The sequence below is a fragment of the Gigantopelta aegis genome, chromosome 15 (assembly GCF_016097555.1).
Source record: "Gigantopelta aegis isolate Gae_Host chromosome 15, Gae_host_genome, whole genome shotgun sequence".
NCBI lineage: Eukaryota > Metazoa > Mollusca > Gastropoda > Neomphalida > Peltospiridae > Gigantopelta > Gigantopelta aegis.
Window position 1 is genome coordinate 9845971 of NC_054713.1, and position 23027 is coordinate 9868997.

General features: G+C 40.8%; 1 protein-coding gene across 1 annotated transcript in view; it reads right to left on the reverse strand.

Moving 5' to 3' along the window:
• Nucleotides 1-4969: 4969 nt before the first annotated feature.
• LOC121390094 overlaps nt 4970-23027 on the reverse strand; it is a 32514-nt gene continuing 14456 nt past the window's right edge. The window contains exons 5-18 of the mRNA XM_041521812.1: nt 22396-22597; nt 21043-21173; nt 20476-20677; nt 18460-18590; nt 17990-18191; nt 17047-17214; nt 14931-15118; nt 13926-14085; nt 12092-12200; nt 10470-10617; nt 9762-9927; nt 7000-7171; nt 5856-6046; nt 4970-5081 (exon numbers count right to left, since the gene is read on the reverse strand). Coding sequence (XP_041377746.1) covers nt 5020-5081; nt 5856-6046; nt 7000-7171; nt 9762-9927; nt 10470-10617; nt 12092-12200; nt 13926-14085; nt 14931-15118; nt 17047-17214; nt 17990-18191; nt 18460-18590; nt 20476-20677; nt 21043-21173; nt 22396-22597 — 2232 coding nt within the window. The 3' untranslated portion in view covers nt 4970-5019. The remainder of the gene's footprint in view (nt 5082-5855; nt 6047-6999; nt 7172-9761; nt 9928-10469; nt 10618-12091; nt 12201-13925; nt 14086-14930; nt 15119-17046; nt 17215-17989; nt 18192-18459; nt 18591-20475; nt 20678-21042; nt 21174-22395; nt 22598-23027) is intronic.

The window sequence follows — 23027 nt, forward strand, 5'->3', positions numbered from 1 at the left end:
CCAACAACAAAAAACAAAAAAAAAAAAAACAACAACAAAAAACCACACACAGAAACCCCCACAAAACAAACCCCAAACCAAACAAACAAACAAACAAACAAACAAAACATTACGGTTATGTCGAAAATGAGCCGTGAATGGTACCATTTTCTTCAGTTAATACTTTCAAGGAAGGGATGCAGAACTAATATTTATGGGTCATAGTTTGGTTGATATAATGCATATAGTGTTTAAACAATATTCGTTAATATTGTCGCCTATGCCATTTTATTTGGCATAGTACAACTATATAACCACTGAACTAAGTACGGTAACAAATATGGCGGCCTCCATTGCGGTTGTATTTATAAAAAAAATGATCTGTGTATGCAATATTTAGCACGAGGTGTGTATGATAGTCGAGGACCTGAGCGCAAAACGATTCTTGTGGCATTGATAAATACAAAAAGCAGACGGTCGGCAGTACAAATCAAAAGAGGAGACATTGTCAGAACGATGGAAAAAAGTTTTTAAAAAAGCCTTATATTATAGATATTAAACGCATTAAAAAGTATTTCCATCAATTTTATCTGAAGCTATATTTTAAGCCACACAGTGATAGTTCTGAATAATCAACACATATTTCAGTGAAAGGAGAAAGAATGTCGTACACTTTTAAAAACATTAATAACTGCTTTCAAGATGATTGTATCTGCACTTTAAAAAAAAATGCATTAGTGTATTGAAACCACACCTCCGTATAAGGTGACCTCCATTGATTATTAATCTACTTCAGGTGCGGAGCTAGGAATTTGAGAAGCGGGGTTAAGGTTAATAAGTTAGGGAGTCAATCTTTTTTTTTTCACTTGGCAGCTAAAGGGGGATACACTTTCTTTTTTGTTAATAGCTGCTTCAAGAGTAAGGGTATGTGTCCTTTTTATTAAAATCACACCTCCGTACTAGATAACGACCAAGTAACATCCATTTACTACAGGTGCAGATCTAGGACTTTGAGAAGGGGGTTAAGGTTAATGAGTTGGGCTGTCAAACTGTAGCTGGTGTTATTACACCAGGAAAACCTAGACGCATTTTGTTTTGTTTTTTACCTGACAGCTAAAGGTGGTAACATGTTGGACTCGTCACTGCACTTTGAAAGGCAACAACGCGTGTATTGATGTATTACATGTAGTGGATTCAAGGCTACAATGTTATAGCATTGTATTATAGCACCTTTAACTAAGGTTTCCCTACCGACCCTAAATTTACGCTGCGACCCTAAACAAATGTTGACTACCAACCCCCCCCCCCCCAAACAAAAAAACAACAACCCCCCAAAAAAACCAACATCTACCGCGATGTTTGCAGTCCGCAAACTAAAGGAGGTCATATATATCCCGATCGCCCCCACTCCCGCTTTAAGTGCCCTTTTTAATTAATTATTATTATTTTTTTTTTTTTTCCTAAATTCATCTTTGGGAGCTTTCCTTCAACAAACTCAAATTGCCCGTTTTAGCATTTTGTGACCCCCCCCCCCCCCCCCCCACACCGTTACAAAATCCTGGACCCACCCCTGCATATGGTGATACAAAACAATTATAGAAATAAGAAAATCAAATTATATGGCAATTGCCAAAATGTTACTCTACTAACACTTTTTAGAGAAATTGTATGAAAAAAAGAAGACCAAAAAAATAAATAAATAAAAAAACCGCCTATGAAACATCGCTATGTGGCAAATCATTGATTTCTTTCATTATTGGTTTTATCTAAAAAAAAATAAAAAAAAAATAAAGGAAAACAAAAAAACAAAGAAGAAAAAAAACCCAAAACCTCCACAAAAAATAAACCTGACATATTTTAGATGTTCTTAGAGTATTTTATACTCTTGTGCTTTCAAATGTGAACGACAAAACCGAAATACATGGTTAGGGCCGTATCTCTGCACAACACAGAGACGAACGGGCATTTTTCAAAATAGTGGCTGGTTGATTGATTCTATCTAATGCCTCGTCTATAGGAGGACAGCCACTGCCGGGAAATCAGTTACCGAAGATGTCATCCCTCGTGCACCGCCAAAAAGAGGACTGCCACTCCCAGACTAGTTTACGAAATAAAAACTGTAGCTAGTGAATGAATGAATGTGTTAACACAACCCAGCAAGACAAAAAAGAAATACATTTGCTATTAGGACCGTCGGAACCGGAGGGCTGGGGTGGGGATGGTGGTTGGAGGACTATTGTGTTGTGGAGGTTATCTTAGATGATACAGCTGGTGAATAAATAATGTCGTCATCGCCGTCAACAAATACGTAGATCCCAGCTGTAATATAAACATTCGTTTTGACCATTAAAGGGACATTCCTGAGTTTACTGCACGTACGAAATTATTTGAAGACAAAATCCAGTTTGGGCTTCTTACAAATATTAAGACGACCAGGAACACATTGACTATACAGACACTAATATTCTAAACAAGAAAATATATTTAATATGTAAGTTTAATCGTAGAAATATTTTATTAGTCGAAAACATCTTACAAAGCAGCAAACTCAGGAATGTCCCTTTAATAAGGCATAGGAAAGAATAGATGTTTAACGACACCCCAGCGAGAAAAATACGTCGGCTATTGTGTGTCAAACTATTGTAAGTAGAATAGAATTAATGAGGCATAAAATACACTAGTAGCAGAGGAACGAAGATGAGGTAATAAGGCAATGAGGTAGGAAGAGTTGAAATTGCAAAAACTGTTTTGTGTTAATTGATCTGCTAGAAATTTGAAAACAAAAAAAAGATACTATTTCCCTAAGAGCACTGTATATCTGTTTGTCTGTCCGTCCGTTTGTATGTCTTTCAGTCGGTCTATCGACCTATCTATCTATCTATCTACCTACATGTACCTATCTATCTACCTACCTACCTACCTATCAACTATTGCGTGCATGCATATATGCATGTATGTATGTACATGTATGTATATATGTGTGTACGTACGTACGTACGCACGCACGCACGCACGTCTGTCTGTATGTCTGTATGTATGCATGTATCTCCTATTTTGTGTAATCACCACAGATTCCGTGTACATTTGTATATTTTCAATATTTATACATTTATAATATACCAATGTTTGCTGTCTTGATTGTTTCGTGCATATACCCGACGATGGTCCAAGCACGATGTCCTGGACGCGCAACTCAAATGGTTAGAGGGGAATACAAAGCTAGTAACCAGCAGATAGATAACATTTCAAACCATTTCTAACTTCCACCGTTTTCTAGCAACCGTGTATAGATATGTAATCAATTCTGACATAACCAATACATTGCAGTCAAGTAGAAAACATAAACAACTAGTCTGACCGTAAAGTTGCGTACAAATGCGATTTAATGATTTAAATGAAAGTTTGGTGGGTGTTGATGAAGAAACTGACGGGTACTGTGGTTGTAGGACAGACGAATACTGTGCAAATCACAAGGTGAAAGTCATTTGTTGTCATGGGTGAATGAATGAATGAATAATATTTAACAAAAAAAATACATCGGTTATTTGTTGGCAAACGTATGTAAATACAAAAATGAATAGGTAAAGTACGGCTTAACTACTGTAAAGAAACAGAAAATATTAATAATGCTTACAATTCTGATCTTGAATGACTTTGTATGACCTTAAATGACATTAGCGTAACCTTTAGGTATGAATTTATTGACTATAATGCATATTTTTCGCAATTCCTGTGTCATTGCCTTTAAATGGATACCAAACACGCTATGTTTGTATTGAAAAATATATTTGACCTACGTAATCAACATTTTTAAAAGGGGCGTGTCCAAAGACGTCAATTGAAACAGTTGCCCAAAAGTGCCAAGGGGGCACCCGTCAGATTCATCATCTATACACCCCTGACTAACATTTAAAACAATAAAATTGTATTTGTACGCAACTTTACGCTTATGTTTAACATCTACTTGGTTAATATGCGTGTATCCTCGGACGACCGGCCTCGGTGGCGTCGTGGTTAGGCCATCGGTCTATAGGCTGGTAGGTACTGAGTTCCAGATCCCAGTCAAGGCATGAGATTTTTAATCCAGATACCGACTCCAAACCCTGAGTGAGTGCTCCACAAGACTCAATGGGTAGGTGTAAACCACTTGCACCGACCAGTGATCCATAACTGGTTCAACAAAGGCCACGGTTTGTACTATCCTGCCTGTGGGAAGCGCAAATGTAACCATATGTCTGACGCCATATAACCGTAATTAAAATGTGTTGAGTGCGTCGTTAAATAAAACATTTCTTTCTTTTGTATCCTCGGACAGCATATCAAACAGGCAATTTTATAGCTATCTCAATTTGCCTCATTTTTTTTTACTTCATTGACCGAATTTACGAAGCCCGTTTATATGGCTCTCTCAGTTTGTCCCAATTGTGGACTTAATGGGCAGTTTACGAAGCCAGTTTGTGTTCAGTGCAGGGCCCACATTTTCGAAGCAATATTAGCCTACAAAATCGTAAAATCATCGTAAGCTATGACGTCACTATGGCGTGTGCTGTAAGGACGTCACACCCTACGATGGTTTTACGATTTCGTAGCGCTAAGATAGATTCGAAAATATGGGCCCTGGTGCTTAAGCATTGTAAATACACGCAGTTCCACGCACATAAGTTAAAAACAGACTCTGTAAAATCGGGCCATTGAGTTAAGTTTGATCTGGGTCCATGCACGTCCGTCACCAAAGTGTTTATGGAAACCAGCCTTAACTGAAACAAAATGCTTAGTACAGAAAACAAATAAAACTTCTTAACAGCAAACTTAAAGTTACGATGTTTTTCGAACTTGGCTACTAAGACTCTATTAGAATATTTACGGTTTTTGTCAATTTTTGTTTGGGGGGGGGGGGGGTAGCCGATAGTTTGGCGAGCACACCCCATCTAAACGTGATCGTGCTTGGCACGGGTTACATCTAGTCTAATTATAGAGCTCAACTAAATTAGTTAATAAAATACATTTATTTATTTTATGGATTATTGTCTTTCGTATAATTTAACATCCTGATGGTGGGGTAACTGCAGGAAGTTGTGATGAATCTTCGAGATGTATCAAACCTGGAATGACAAAAAAAATAAAAAAATAAAAACATAGTATCTATGTTTAAATTAGAAAAAGAAATTGGTACAGTAATGACAAATATATACGAATCTGTGAATTTACTTACAATTCCAAAAGTAAACATTTGGCAAAATTATAAAAAAGTAAATTTTGTTTTATTTAACAACGCCTCTAGAGAACATTGCGGTTTTTTATCTTATTATCGGCTATTGGACGTCAAAGATATGGTCATTCTGACATATTTCTTTAGAGGAAACCCGCTGCCGCCACATAGGCTACTCTTTCCAATAAGCAGCAAGGGGTCTTTTATATGCACTTTCCCACAGACAGGACAACATATACCACGGCCTTTGATGAACCAGTTGTGGACCTCTGGTTGGAACGGAGAATAGCCCAAACTGCAAATGGGTCTACTGAGAAGTATCGATCCAATGGCGAACCACTTCACAGGCGGACAATCTACCGCTTAAGCTACTCCCCGCTCCCAGCAAAATTATAGGTCTGGCTTACCGTAATATTTTTGGTGTCATAAATCTACTGTTTTGTTCTTGTGTTTTATATTATTATTGACGACGGTGCTGGTGGTTTTGGTGGGACGTTTTTCGGGACAATTTAGTGTTGTAGGTTATATTGTGAATGGTATGTGTGGTTTTGTTAAAAAGTCATTAAAATGGGCACACACAACCTTCTTCCGAATTCGCCATTGAAGTTATAAGGTGGGGAAAAAACCCCAACCCATCGAATAAACTTGATTTCGGGCCAGTACTTACCAGCCAGTGCGGACTGGAAGCCGGCGTTGTAGTCGCACGCCACCTCGTTTTGGATGTAGTCGCTGCGCACGTCTTGGTACGACTCGTCCAGAGCGGGTCCACCCACCAGTGCCCCATGCAAGGTCTGTGGGTTAGGGCTGGAGCTGCTGAACTCGTTCCAACCGCATGGGGCAGGCACGTCTGGACAGGAACTGAAAAAAGAATGAAAAAAAGAAGTTTGTTTCGTTTAACGACACCACTGGAGCACCTTGATTAATTAATCATTGGCTATTGGATGTCAAATATTTGGTATCTTTTGTATGCACTTTCCCACAGACAGAAAAGTACATACCACGGTCTTTGATCAGTTGTCGTGCACTGGATGGAACACAAAATAAAAAAATAAAAAAATCAGTTGAATGGATCCTAATAGGTTTTATTTTTTATTATTTGATTTTTAAAAATCTTGTTTTCTTGTTGTTATATATTTCTTTTACTTTCATTTGTTCCTTTATTGTTTTTTAAAGGGATGTTTGATCACTAGTTGGATGGAAACATATAAAAAGAAAATATGTCGTATTAAGATAACTACAACAGCAGCAGAAAACGAAGCTACGACATCGTCTACACTTCATTATTATCATCGTCGTCATTGTATTCGTCATTGTCATTACCACTACCATCATCGTCATCATAATCAATATCAACATTAACATATTCAAAGCATCGTCATCATCGTCATCTTCATCATCAATATTACCATTGCCATTAACACAGTCGTAATTATCAACATTAACTTATTCAAATCATCATCATCATCACCACCATCATCGTCATCTTCATCATCATCATAATCATCATCATCATCATCATCATCATCGCACCTATTACACATATAATTATGCAGTTACTGGGCCTTCCGTTTGATTTTCATCATGTGTAATGTTTTCATCATGTGTATGGTTTTCACCATGCGTATGGTTTTCATCATGTGTATTGTTTTTGTATCATGTGAATGGTCTATAATACTACGAGAGTATGCAACGCCACACGAAGCGAGTGTCTCATACGAGAATAGCCGATTCTGACAAGACGAGCTGCAATGCAATAGGCTATTTCTCGTACGAAACACTCGCGTAGTGTGGCACCGCCTTTAGATACGTACCTGCTGCTGTGATGAGGTCGTACAGGTGGGTTGTTGCCGAAGCCAACGACGTAGCTCCTGTGGTTCAAGTTATCCCCAAGCATGAAGTTGATCTGTTTCGTCGCCCACGTCCTGAATGACGTCGTTTTGATGCCGTCCTCGGCCGCGATCAGAGCGATCAAAGCCGAGTTCGCTGTGAACACAAGATTACAAGAACATTATTGGGTTGTAGTATTCAAATCTCCAATTTTGACAGCCCATTAAATATTACCACCCTTATTAATTGTTATCACTCCATTAAATATTACCACGTTGCGACTATTTGTATGGACGCCACAGATATTGTATGACGTAAACATCAACTGTACATGCGCGAAAGATATGTTAAAGCTCACACACTGTTAACCCAACATATTAGTGAATTCCATGTGTGCATGTATTCATGCTTATTAATATTATTATATTGATTCAAATTACACCCTCACACTACCATACTTGTGTCTGGGGTCAATAAACTTCTTTTAAAAAAATCAACATCAACTGTACACGCGCGATAGATATGTTAAGGCTCATACAGACTGAATGCGGCGCGTGCGTGCGGTCCGACTGGCTTGCGTTTTGGGCGTATACACCATATACGATTGTTTCATAACGACTGGTCTCATGAGGTTTTCAGACGCACGCATCGCATGCATCCACTCTATATGGATCTTTGGATGTCTTGTAAAATTATGACCATCTCAACTGAATATTCTCATCGGTATGAATTTCTCGTATTATATATTACTGTATCCATAAGCATACGAGACAGGGGACGGGGTGGGTGGGGTGGGGTGGGGGTGAGGGCAACTGTCCCACTAGTGCTGAAGTAAATCCTCAAATTCGGGCAAAAAAGATAGAGATATTTTTGGGCAAAATGAGCAGGCCTGAAATAATATTAGTTATAATCCAGGTTAAAATGCGTAGTGGTTCATTTCCAGCCCTATATAGCTGTTTGGAAGTAATTGTAATATTAATAAATGTTGTTATTCAGATTCGGGTATTTTCATTCAATTCGGGCAAAAATCAGCCTGTCATTACCCCCCACCACCACCATCACCCCACCACCACCAAACTGGAAGCCCGTACGCCTCCGACTGTGCCGAGGCAATGCCTTAAATTCGCAAACGTTGGATTCAACCAGTAAGCATGGACAATAACTTTGATCAGTCTACAAACCTGTAGCACATTTTGGATAGTTACAATAAAGGGAGGGTGCGGGATTTAGCTCAGTCGGTTGAGCGCTCGCGTGAGGTGCTTGCATCGCAGGATCGAACCACCTCAGTGGATCTATTCAACTGACTGGGTTTTTTTTGTCTCGTTCGAACCAGTGCACCACAACACAACTGGTCAAAGGCCGTGGTATGTGCTTTCCTGTCTGTGGGAAAGTGCACATAACATGTCCCTTGCTGCATTAGGAAACATATAGCGGGTTTCCTCTGATGACTACGTGCCAATTTAAAAAAAAAAAAATTAAATATCCAATAGCAGATAATTAATAAATGTCCTCTAGTGGTGTCTTTAAACAAAACAAACAAACTAGTTACACGCGGGGAAGAGAAAAACAAATGTCGTGGTGCACTGACTTTAACGAGAAATATCCCAATGGGTCCACCGACGGGAATCGATCCTAAACCGAACGCTTTACCACTAAAACAAAAAAGTTATAATTGTTGAGTATGGCGGCGTAAGGACGCTACAAAGACTTCTCCCTCCCTCCCCCCCTCTCTCCCTCCCCCCCCCCCCCTCTCTCTCTCTCTCTCTCTCTCTCTCTCTCTCTCTCTCTCTCTCTCTCTCTCTCTCTCTCTCTCTCTCTGTCTCTCTCTCTCTCTCTGTCTGTCTGTCTGTCTGTCTTGTCTGTCTGTCTGTCTGTCTGTCTGTCTGTCTGTCTGTCTGTCTGTCTGTCTGTCTGTCTGTCTGTCTGTCTCTCTCTCTCTCTCTCTCTCTCTCTCTCTCTCTCTCTCTCTCTCTCTCTCTCTCTCTCTCTCTCTCTCTCTCTTCTACCAAACAACAAATAACCCCTACAAGAGACAGACAGCACAGGCAACAGTTGCAGACCCGTGTGTGTGTGTGTGTGTGTGTGTGTGTGTGTGTGTGTGTGTTTGCGGGGGGTGGGGTGGTGGGTGGGGGTGTTGAGGGGATCTGGGCCCCTCCATCCCTCATGTCGACATTTTTTTCCCAACCAATTTTAAAGTACATTTACCGTAATATACAATTTCCATTTAAATGATTGCATGTAGACCACACACCCGAATCCATGCCTGAGTAATCAATATATTTGCCCATGAAAGCGTGTTTGAACCTTAACTGGATACAACCAAGTTCAAGTTTAAGTTTCTTTTGTTTAATGACACCAAAAAAGCACATTGATTTATTAATCATAGGCTATTGAACGTCAAACATATGGTCGTTTTGACAGTCATATAGAGGAAACCCGCTACATTGTTTTCCATTAGCAGCAAGGAATCTTTTATATGCAGCATACCACAGACAGGATAGCACATGCCACGGCCATTGATATACCAGTCGTGGTGAACAGGCCGGAACAAGAAATAACCTAGGCGGCCTACCGACGGGGGTCGATCATAGACGGACCGCATACCAGGCGTGCGATTTACCACTGGGCTACATCCTGGTACAACCAAGACAATCAAGTTAAAAGGCCTGGAATGCTGCAAATATGATACGCAACTGAAGCCCACCCCAACCTCCACCCTGGTAATTGTGTCTAGAACATCCCTTACCTGCATAGCGCAATGCCCCCCACTGCCCGATCCAGCCAAGCCCGCACTGAGTCTGCTGTATACTTCCACCTGGCATCCAGCTCGTCAGGAAATTATCGATGTCCGTCCTGAATGTATTTTCGTTAGTGACATCATTTCGTTCCTTTGCGATCTCATACAGCAAAACCTGTTAAATAGACACAGCCTGTTACCACTAATACAAATACTGTTACTGCTGCTGCTGCTTCTACTGCTGCTACTGCTTCTGCTGCAGTTGCTGCTTCTACTGCTTCTGCTACTGCTGCTACTGGTGTCGCTGCTGCTGCTGCTTGTACTGCTGCTGCTACTACTACTACTACTACTACTACTACTACTACTACTACTACTGCTACTACTACTACTACTACTACTACTATTGCTGCTGCTACTGCTGTTGCTGCTGCTGCTGTCACTGCTACTACTGATGTTGCTGCTGCTGCTGCTATTGCTATTGCTATTGCTATTGCTGCTGCTACTACTGCTGCTGTTGATACTGCTGCTGCTGCTGTTACTGCTATCGTTATACTTGAAGTGGTAGTACTAGTTGCGCTTGCAACAGCAGCAGCAGCAGCAGTAGTCGTAGTAATAGTAGTTATCGTTTGTTTTTATTTTGTCCCCAACAATGTGTCACCCTAGACCTGTGCCTAGTCGGCCTGTGCACTAATACGGCACTGGTGGCGTGGCTTATACCTGACATCCTCTGATCTTGTCGTCCCAGGAAAATTCTCCAGAGTCCGTGAAAGCGAATTCGTGAGCCTTTTGGATGTAAGTCGCATCACCGGTCGCCTTGTACAACCAGGCCGCCCCCCAGCACAGCTCATCGTTGTAGGCGGTAGACCTGAAATACATTGAAATGAACTAACTCTACCCAAAACCGGCCTCGGTGGTGCCGTGGTTAAAGTCATCGGACACATACGGCTGGGGGTGGGGTGGGGGGGGGGGGGGGGGGACGTTGCCCAGTGGTAAAGCGCTGACTTGGGATCGATCTCCGTCAGTGGGCCGATTCGGTTATTTCTCGCTCCAGCCAGTGCACCACGACTGGTACATCAAAGGCCGTGGTGTGTGCCATCATGTAGACCCTATGGGATGGTGCATATAAAAGATGCCTTGCTGCTAATCGAAAAGAGTAGCCCATGAAGTGGCGACAGCGGGTTTCTTCCCTCAATATCTGTGTGGTCCTTAACCATATGTCCGACGTCATATAACCGTATTTAAAATGTGTTAAATGCGTCGTGCAATAATCCATTTCCTTCCTTCCATAAGGCTGGTTGGTACTGGGTTCGGAGCCCGGTACCGGCTCCCATCCAGAGCGAGTTTTAACGATTCAGTGGGTAGGTGTAAGACCACTACATTGAAATCTTCTGTCTAACTAAAGCCTGAACCACACTTGTTTACAACTACGACAATTTATCGGTAATTAAAGATAGGAAAATAATAATTTATCGTAGTTGTTAGCAATGTGGTTCAGACTTTAACCACAAACAGCTAACCATGAATCCCAGATGTTCTATCCTGTCTGTGGGATGGTGCATATAAAAGATTAATATATCAGTGTGCTCTAGTGGTGTCGTTAAACAAAAATATTTAACTGTTCTTTTTTAATCAGCTTCCTCCGTTGCCAAGTGTCGACGTTGTAACTTGTTCGTATACGTATAATGATTTAGACAACAGTTTAGAACAGAAAAAAAGACAAATATCATCACGAACCAATGTGTAATGCTAGCTTCAGACTACCAACTGTCACGACGGAAAAGAGTAGCCCATGAAGTGGCGACAGCGGGTTTCCGCCATATAATCTTAAATAAAATGTATTGAGTGCGTCGTTAAATGAAACATTTCTTTCCTTATATTAATAGAAAAAATTAGCCATCAATTTTGTGAAATTTCATTTATACTTTGTTTCGTGTTTATATCCAAATAAGGTTCAAACACGCTGTCCTGGACGCATACCTTAGCTATCTGGGCTGTCTGACTAGGACATCTGGGATTCATGGTTAGCTGTTTGTGGTTAAAGTCTGAACCACATTGCTAACAAGTACGATACATTATTATTTTCCTACCTATGGATCACTGGTCGTTGCAAGTGGTTTACACCTACCCACTGAGCCTTGCGGAACACTCACTCAGGGTTTGGAGTCGGTATCTGGATTAAAAATTCAATGCCTCGAATGGGATCCGAACCCAGTACCTACCAGCCCGTAGACCGATGGCCCAACCACGACGCCACCGAGGCCGGTGAGGCCGGTATTAAGTTCATTGAGTATACTACCATTTATTTTATCATTTTCTTTAAGACAAAAGATACTACTTACGGGTAGGCGTCTGCAGCTGGAACAGAGTTTGTGTAGGTTCCTCTGTGGTTATAAGCGAAGTCGTACAGACTGATGGCTTTAGACAGTAACGTTGCTGAGTAGCTCGGATCTAAAAAATATAAACAATACAAATCTCACCACCGCTATAACGATTAATTTATTATCACGAACACCGTTATTCACCCACTTCACGGGTGCGGTTATGGGGTGTGTATCCTGACAGTATGCAGGCCCATAGCAACGATATCTAAATTGAAGGGGGGGGGGGGGGTACAACCTATAGTGGATGGGGGAACAGTCTACAGTGGGGAAGCACAATCAAGGTATTTCATCTTTATTGTATAGAGTAGGACAAAACAAAACAACTGCATTTTGTTCCTTAAATAGGGGGAGTGTATGACCCCCAACGTGTGTGTGTGTGTGTGTGGAGGGGAGTGTCTATGTGTGTGGGGGGGAGGAGGGGGAGGGTGTTACGCGACATACACAGCAGGTTCCGTCCACAAGTTTCCAATGTAGTGGACGCATAAAGTAATGGTGTAGCCAGTGCTCCACAATTGAGATGTACTATCCTGCCTGTAAGATGTTTCATATAAAAGATGTCTTGCTGCTGATGGAATAGAGTAGCCCATTGCGTGGCTGGAGAGGCTTTCCTATCACAGGGGAGGGGACGTGGCCCAGTGGTAAAGCGTGGTCGGTTTGGGATCGATCCTCGTCAGTGGACCCATTGGGCTATTTCTCGTTCCATCGACGACTGGCATATCAAAGGCTGTGGTATGTGTTACCCTGTCTGTGGGATGGTGCATATGAAATATTCCTTTCTACTAATGGAAAATGTAACGGGTTTCCTCTCTAAGTCTATATGTCAGAATAACCAAATGTTTCACATCCAATAGCCGACGATTAGTAATCAATGTGCTCTAGTGGTGTCGTTAAACAAAACAAACTTTTTTCCTATCACATTATCTGGGCTTTGCTATATAACCGTAATTAAAATGTGTTCAGTGCATCGTTGTATAAAAATGTTCTTCCCTTCACAAAGTAAATAAAGAAAGAATTATTTTATTTAACGATACACTCAACACATTTTATTTACGGTTATATGGCGTCAGACATATGGTTAAGGACCACACAGTTATTGAGAGAGGAAACCCGCTGTCGCCACTTCAAGGGCTACTCTTTTCGATTAGCAGCAAGGGATTTTTTTATATGCACGGCCTTTGATATACTTGTAGTGGTGCACTGGCTGGAACGAGATTTAGCCAAATGGGCCCACCGATGGGGATCGATCACAAACTGACCGCGCATTGAGCGAGCGCTTTACCACTGGGTTACGTCCCGCCCATTTGCAATCCACAGAGGTGGTTCGATCCTGAGACGCAAGCACCTCAGGCGAGCACCCAACCGACTGAACTAAATCCCGCCCATCAATCTTAAATGGATATATTAATGAAGATAAACAGAAAATCAAATAAATGAAACTATAGCTGCGTTCACTCTTACACTTCAAACTGGTTCAATTCAACTGGTGTACCAGCAACGACCTAACAGACGCGTAGGACATGGCTTGCCCAAGTGCGACGAACTACAACTTCCGCCTTATACTGGACCTGAGTTCAGACAGCGAACTATTTGACTGGTTTCCGACGTGGCCATTTTGGCTTAATGTATAGCGCATAAACCAGTCTAGCAGACTTTAGCGATAATCGGCCGAATGAACGCATCCCGGTATAGCTATTCTGCGTCCGAATGCTCGCCATTTCCAACTAAAAGTATTTTTAGCTAAACCAGTTTAAGCTTGTGTAAGTGAGAACACAACTATTAACGTCTATTTCACCCTCAGTGCGGAAAGCAATGGATCCAGCAGCTAACGCCGCGGCAGTCTCTGCCGACACGTCACTTCCGCCTGAGCTCGTGGTCACACTGAACGCGGGCCTCGCCATTGACATCTCTTCCGGTCTGCCCCAGTAATCGTGGTCTAAAGTGGCATTTCCCACCTAAACGCGGGGGAAGAAGAAAAAGAAATTGAATATATTATTTCCGCGGTACACTTGACGTACACAGAGCGCCCGCACATATAACACGTATCCCCCGTTCTGTTTGTATCTTTCTATCTGTCTTCTTGATTCTAAGTATCTCATTCTCTCTGTCTCTATCTATCTGTTTCTCCGTCCTATCTACGTTTCTATCCTTCTCTTTTTCCTTGTCTTTCCCTCTTAATGGCTATCTATATACGTATGTCTCCATCTAATTCCATCTGTATGTATCAGTCAGTCTTCCCCGTCTCTCTATCCCTCTTTTTCTTTTCTTCTTCTCTCTTCTATTATATCTCCCTTGCTCCATCCCTCTCACTCCATGTTTTCCAGCTCTATTTCTCTTCGTCTCTTTCTCTGTCTGTCTCTGTCTCTGTCTGTCTGTCTGTCTCTGTCTCTCTCTCTCTCTCTCTCTCTCTCTCTCTCTCTCTCTCTCTCTCTCTCTCTCTCTCTCTCTCTCTCTCTCTCTCATTTTCTCCATCCTCTCTCTCTCTATCCCTGTCCCTATTTATCTCTCTCATCTGTCTGTCTCTCTCTCTATCTATCTCTCCTTCCCTTTCTATCTTTATTTCCATCATCATCATCATCATATATATCTCTCTCTTTCTCTGTCTCTCTCTGTCTCTGTCTGTTTCTCTCTCTCTCTCTCTCTCTCTCTCTCTCTCTCTCTCTCTCTCTCTCTCTCTCTCTCTCTCTCTCTCTCTCTCTCTTTCTCTCTCTCTCTCCATCGACTTACATGTATTTGTTTGTCTGTCTATCTATCTATCTATCTATCTATCTATCTATTTGTCTGTCTGTCTGAATCTCACCTGAGCCCAGTACACATTGTTCTGATCTTCCCAGCACTTTATGAAGTAGTCGAGCGGCCACCTGATTGAGTCATACATGTTGGCGAGCTCGCCTGACGCCACGTATCCGTCCTTGAACCTGATCAGACCCCACAGCAGTGTCGTCGTGGAGAACGCCATTGGCAAGTTCAACTTGACGAAGTCGCCAGCTACAAGAAAAGGCCATTACGATTCAAGTTATGCAGCCGTATATACATTTCTTTCGCTATTTATTTCTCGTTCTAGCCAGTGCACTACAACTGGTATATCAAAAGCCGTGGTATGTGCTATTCTGTTTGCGGGATGGTACATATAAAATATGCCTTGCTACTAATGGAACAATGTGGTGAGTTTCCTCTCTAAGACTATAATAAAAATGTGAAAATTACCGAATGTTTGACACCCAATAGCCGATGATTAATATAATAATGTCCTCTAGTAGTGTTGTTAAACAAAACTAACTTTTTTCCTGTTTTGTCATTTACTATTGTTAGAGAAGGTATTCGCTACCACTATAGGGTGTATATCACCCCACCAAATTCCATAGACGAAATAGTAGCATATGTGACTAAGCCTGTTACACGCAGCGTTTCAAGGGACATATGCATCACATATATATATATATTATATATATATATATATATATATATATATATATATATATATATATATATATATATATATATATATATATATAATACCACTCCTCACCCTTAAAATAAATCAGAAACAATTGGGGGTGAAGCTGCTCGTTTCAGACATTCCGGGAAGCGTGTATGACTACCTTAGTTCCAGATATATTCGGGTAAAATGTTAAAATATATTTTCTAAGCTAAGATTATCTTCAAAGATACTGTAAAGTTTTCCTTTGGAAGATATATCTTTATCACTGTTCCAGTTTTGAATGTACTGGTCATACTGACTTAATTTTATTTGTTCTATTAATATGTTAGTGCAGTGAAAGTTTCGGTACATCCATGTATCTGACATGCCAAGATTATCAAGTAAAGCTTTAATATTATTAATCCATTTATAATTATGTTCATTCAAGAACTGATCGCACAACTGTAATCCATGCCGTAAGAATGAAATCTTTGTTTGTTTTCACGTTACAATTCTAAGCCAGAAGCTAATTATTTGTTGTTGTATAATGAATTTGAGTGGCTTCCTTCCGAGCTCGTCATATAGCATGCACAACGGTGTGCTCTTTTGTAAAAGGTAGTATGCGTCTCATGAAGTGTTCATGTATAGTTTCAATTATATCTGTATTTTCATATTCCCATATTTCAAAACCATATAGAAGGATTGGCGTAACCATAGAGTCGAAAAAAAATAATTTGCATTCGATTAAAGTTTGCTCAAATTTTTTAACATGTTATGGACTAACAGAGACTTTTTAACGATTGTTATTACATATCAAATATATTTTTCTGCATAAAATATTAGTAGCTGTATGTTAAACGTGTTTCTGGTCGTTCTAATATTAGTAATAAGTTAATTTTCAATTTATTTTCTAAAATATATATTTTTTGTACGTACGAAATTATTTGAAGACAGAATCCAGTTTGGGCTTATTACAAATATTAAGACGACCAGAAACACACTGAAAATAGAAACACTGATATTCTAAACGAGAAAATAGATTTAATATGCAAGTTTAATCGTAGAAATATTTTATTAGTCGGAAACATCTTACAATGCAGCACACTCAGGAATGTCTTTTTAATAGGGTGTTATCTTTAGATTTAGATACTATACAATGCATAACGTAAATATGTTCTTTTAATCCTTTGTATTACCGTTAAATATTAATACTTTAGTTTTGTCGATGTTTACTTTGCGTTTCCAGGTATTGCAATATTCGAAAAAGGCATTTAGTGTATGCTGTAGGTCAGATGCCGAATAAGCTAGTAAGGAAGTATCGTCCGAGTATAGAAGGTTTAATAGACATATACCCGTTTAAAAAAATATATCTTCGCCGTCTATTGCATTAGAAACACCCGTACAAGTCCTTTAAATAGAGAGAGAATAAGATCGGTGACAGATTTCCCCCTTGGCGTACTACTACTCATATATAAACTGTTTATTTAAAACTTACCATCATACCATCCCCCCGACAGATCTCTGCCATTTGGAGACTGATCGCCAACAGCCGAATCCCCTCGCCAAGGGATTCGATTGTTTTGCGGAAGGACACCAGATCGCTGCGCCTCGTAGAAGAGAATCGACTTGTGTAACACATCCTGGTAGTTGTACCGGCCTGCGCCTTAAAACATAAAACATAAAACGTGTATGATAATAAAGGAATAGTAATGGTAATGGTTTTGTATAGTTATATATATATATATATATATATATATATATATATATATATATATCTATATATATATCTATATATATATCTATATATATATGTATATGTATATGTATATTTATGTATATTTATGTATATATATATATATATATATATATATATATATATATATAACTATACAAAACCATTACTATTCCTTTATTATCAGTATATATATATATATATATATATATATATATATATATATATATATATATATATATATATTCTCCGTAGAACGTAGAGGTAGTGCTAAAGACAGACCTGTCTGATCCGCCGGTGGGTACACATAAGTGTCAAATGACTGACTAATTCGTTTCTTCAACTTGTTTGGTTGGTTCATTAGTCAGTTGGTGGATTTGTTCGTTCGTTCTTTGTTCCTTCTTTCCTTCCTTCCTTCCTTTCATAGTGGAGTCGATATAATTGCCGTCGTCATTATCATTTTCTGTGTCATCGTTATCATCATCACAATAATTTTCATCATCATCATCACCACCACCACCATCATCATCATCTTTACTATCATCATTTTCATCATCGTCGTCATCATCATCATCACCACCACCACCATCATCACCATCATCATCATCTTTGCTATCATCATTTTCATCATCATCATCATCATGAGAAAGTAAGAGAGGATCTATCTAAAACTCTGGCTCTTGTAAAACAATAAGTCATAAACTACCTGGAGTCGGATCGCAGCTGCCGATTTTGGAAAACACTCCAGTTATAGACATGGTTGCCTTGGAGACATGGACGCCATTAATGGCCGTGTCAAAGCCAAAACACACCTTGCCGCCCGCTTCGATGTTTCTGTTGTACCCAGCATCGTCCACGACGACGGTGTTACCAGACGCCGGCTGATGAACGTTTCCATCCCACAAACTCTGAATTAGGGATGTAAAAGTATTGTGAGTAGCCATAAAAATAGCCGATTAACAAGACACACATCACAATTTCACCTGATACCATGCAGTCGGTTATTCGTGTGACTATCCTCATACGAGACATTCGTATCGTGTCGCGTAGCCTTTACTCACTGTCATTAACTTCGCTCTAGATGGGAGGCAGTACCGGAATGCGAACCCAGTACCAACCCGCCTTATGTACGATGGCTTAACCGAGGCCGGTGTCACCAGTGCTACCAATACTAACCTTTATTTTGGTGATCGCAGGGCTAAAGGTCATTGTCACTTGCCACCCACACACAGCCGTTGTGGTCGTCATGCAGAGTTCTCCAAGGAAGCCGCCGTGCCAGGATTCCGGGATGGAGTAAGAAGAATGTCCTGTAAACACAGTGCTACTACTTTATATAGTAGTGGCTGCTAAAGCGAGAACCGCAAACAGTGTAGCTAGTTTATATAGTAGCGGCTGACTAAAGTTAGAACCGCAAACACTGTGTTACGGTACTGGTTTATATAGTAATGGCTGGCTAAAGTTAGAACCGCAAACACTGTGTTACTGCTTTGTATAGTAGTGGCTGCTAAAGCGAGAACCGCAAACAGTGTTACTGCTTTGTATAGTAGTGGCTGCTAAAGCGAGAACCGCAAACAGTGTTACTGCTTTGTATAGTAGTGGCTGCTAAAGCGAGAACCGCAAACAGTGTTACTGCTTTGTATTGTAGTGGCTGCTAAAGCGAGAACCGCAAACAGTATTACTGCTTTGTATAGTAGTGGCTGCTAAAGCGAGAACCGCAAACACAGTATTACTGCTTTGTATAGTAGTGGCTGCTAAAGCGAGAACCGCAAACAGTGTTACTGGTTTATATAGCAGTGGCTGCTAAAGTTAGAACTAAAAACATAGTATTGCTGGTTTATATAGTAGCGGCTGGTTAACGCGAGAACCGCAAACACAGTGTTACTGGTTTATATAGTAGAGGCTGGTTAACGCGAGAACCGCAAACACAGTGTTACTGGTTTATATAGTAGCGACTGGCTAAAGCGAGAACCGCAAACACAGTGTTACTGGTTTATACAGTAGCGGCTGGCTAAAGCGTGAACCGCAAACACAGTGTTACTGGTTTATATAGTAGCGGCTGGCTAAAGCGAGAACCGCAAACACAGTGTTACTGGTTTATATAGTAGCGGCTGGCTAAAGCGTGAACCGCAAACACAGTGTTACTGGTTTATAGAAAGAAAGAAAGAAATGTTTTATTTAACGACGCACTCAACACATTTTATTTACGGTTATATGGCGTCAGACATATGGTTAAGGACCACACAGATTTGGAGTGGAAACCCGCTGTCGCCACATAGGCTACTCTTTTTACGACAGGCAGCAAGGGATCTTTTATTTGCGCTTCCCACAGGCAGGATAGCACAAACCATGAACTTTGTTGAACCAGTTATGGATCACTGGTCGGTGCAAGTGGTTTACACCTATCCATTGAGCCTTGCGGAGCACTCACTCAGGGTTTGGAGTCGGTATCTGGATTAAAAAACCCATGCCTCGACTGGGATCCGAACCCAGTACCTACCAGCCTGTAGACCGATTGCCTAACCACGACGCCACCGAGGCCGGTTTGTTTATAGAGTAGCTTTTAACCCCTGGAAATGGACACTACGTTTTGTTAATCTAGAAACCTGTAACGTATTTGGATAAAGTTACATCAGAGTAAAACAAGAGTCTGAGAAGTTGAAATGATAATGTACTCTTAACAAGTAGTCTGGAGCTCATATCCATAAGCGTTACTTCTCAGAGGTACGTGTTTTGGGGTGGGTGGGGGGGGGGGGGGTGCGGTTAAATACGGAAAACAGATTTCGTGGTATTATAACCACCATGATGACCAGAAACACTATGGATGTATGGAAATGGAGAATCTAAACAATAAAACCTAAGTAACGCCTTATTTCAATGATCAAAACCAGATGTAATAGTGAACAATATTTCGTATAGTGTTTACACTCTAGGGCCAGTCGCTTTAAGGAAATGCTAGCACATGCATTTATTTTCCTTTTTTTCAAATCTGTAGACGAATGTCGTAGACAAAATACTTCAGGAGAAATTGCGCAAAGACTTCAAGAGGTACATCATCATTTGGTTTTTTTTACTGGCTCACTCGTTGACTCAAGAACAAGCAAAAATATATTGGGGACGGGGGATGAAGGAGTGTTGGAGGGTGTATCCAAAAACATGTCTGGGGGCTCAAGGAAAAACTGAATCCAAACCTACCTGCATTCGGATCGCAGATGCCGATCTTGGAAAACACCCCAGTTATTGACATGGATGACTTGGAAACATGGACGCCATTAATGGCCGTGTCAAAGCCAAAACACACCTTGCCGCCTGCCTCGATGTCTCTGTTGTACCCAGCATCGTCCACAACGACGGTGTAACCAGACGCCGGCTGATGAACGTTTCCATCCCACAAGCTCTGTAATAGGGATTATGTAAAATTGTCGAGAATAGCCACAAAAATAGCCGATTAATAAAACAACACCTAATGCAATGCAGTCAGTTATTCGTGTGACTATTCTCGTACGATGCAATCGTATCGTGTCTCGTAGCCTTTACACCTACTTCTTGAGTCGTTAATGCTATTAAAATAGGTATTAGGAAAATATTTTTCTCGTGGCTATTCTCGTACGACGCAATCGTATCGTGTCATGTTGCCTTTACTCGTCGAGTCGTTAAAATCGCTCTAGATGGGAGGCAGTACGGGGATGCGAACCCAGTACCAACCCGCCTTATGTTCATGGCTTAATCGAGGCCTGTGTTATCAGTGCTACCAGTACTAACCTTTATTCTGGTGATCGCCGGACTAAAGGTCATGGTCACTTGCCATCCACACACAGCCGTTGTGGTCGTCATACAGAGTTTTCCAATGAAGCCGCCGTGCCAGGATTCCGGGATGGAGTAAGAAGAATGCCCTGTAAACACAGTGCTACTGCTTTATATAGTAGTGGCTGCTAAAGCGAGAACCGTAAACACAGTGTTAGTGGTTTATATAGTGGCGGTTGGCTAAAGTTAGAACCGCAAACACAGTGTTACTGGTTTATATAGTGGCGGTTGGCTAAAGTTAGAACCGCAAACACAGTGTTACTGGTTTATATAGTGGCGGTTGCTAAAGTTAGAACCGCAAACACAGTGTTACTGGTTTATATAGTGGCGGTTGCTAAAGTTAGAACCGCAAACACAGTGTTACTGGTTTATATAGTGGCGGTTGCTAAAGTTAGAACCGCAAACACAGTGTTACTGGTTTATATAGTGGCGGTTGCTAAAGTTAGAACCGCAAACACAGTGTTACTGGTTTATATAGTGGCGGTTGCTAAAGTTAGAACCGCAAACACAGTGTTACTGGTTTATATAGTAGCGGCTGGCTAAAGTTAGAACCGCAAACACAATGTCACTGGTTTATATAGTAGCGGCTGGCTAAAGTTAGAACCGCAAACACAATGTCACTGGTTTATATAGTAGCGGCTGGCTAAAGTTAGAACCGCAAACACAGTGTTACTGGTTTATATAGTAGCGACTGGCTAAAGTTACAACCACACACAGGCCAGGGCATAGTGCTTTCAACCCCTGAAAATGGACACAACGTTTTGTTAATCTAGAAACCTGTAACGTATTTGGATAAAGTTACATCAGAGTAAAATAAGATTCTAAGAAGTTGAAATGGGAATGTACCCTTAAAATGTAGATTGGAGCTCGTCACCATAGGCGTTACTTCTCAAATGTACGTGCGGTTTTAAAAATACGAAAAACACAGTTTGTGGTATTATAACCACCATGATGACCAGAAACACTTTGGATGTATCGAAATGGAGAATCTAAACAATAAAACCTAAGTAACCCCTTATGTCAATGATCGAAACCAGATCTAATAGTGAACAATAGTTTGTATAGTGTTTACAAACTAGGGCCAGTCGCTTTAAGGAAATGCTTGCACATGCATTTATTAAGATTTTTTTCTTCAAATCTGTAAATGAATGTCGTAGACAAAATAGGTACCTCATCATTTGGGTTTTTTCCTGGCTCACTCGTAGACTCAAGAACAAACAAAAGTATAATGGGGGCGGGTCATGAAGAAGTGCTGGAGGGTGTATCAATAACTTGTCTGGAAGCTCAAGGAAAAACTGAATCCAAAACTACCTGCATTTGGATCACAGATGCCGGCCCTGGAAAACACTCCAGTTATTGACATGGTTGCCTTGGAAACATGGACGCCATTAATGGCCGTGTCAAAGCCGAAACACACCTGGCCGCCCGCTTCGATGTCTCTGTTGTATCCAGCATCATCCACGACGACGGTGTTACCAGAAGCCGGCTGTTGAATGTTTCCATCCCATAAGCTCTGGAATAGGGAAGGAAGGAAGGAAATGTTTTATTTAACGACGCACTCAACACATTTTATTTAGAGTTATAAGGCGTCGGCTAAAATAGGGATTATGAAAAGGTTATTATCGTCGGGATTCTCGTGCGTTCGTGTCGTGTAGCGTCGCCTTTAAACCTACCTACAGAATCTGAGACAGTACCAGGCTGCGAACCCAGTACCTACCAGCCTTATTTGCGCTCACTTGCTGCGCGAAAAGTTTGGGATCGACCTCCATCGGTGTGTTCATTTAGGCTATTTTGCGTTTTAGCCAATGCAACACCACTGGTATATCAAAGTCAGTGGTACGTGCTACACTGTCTGTGAGATGGTACATATGAAAGATCCCTTGCTACTAATGAAACAAATGTAGGGGGTTTCCTCTCTAAAACTACTTGTATATGTCAAAGTT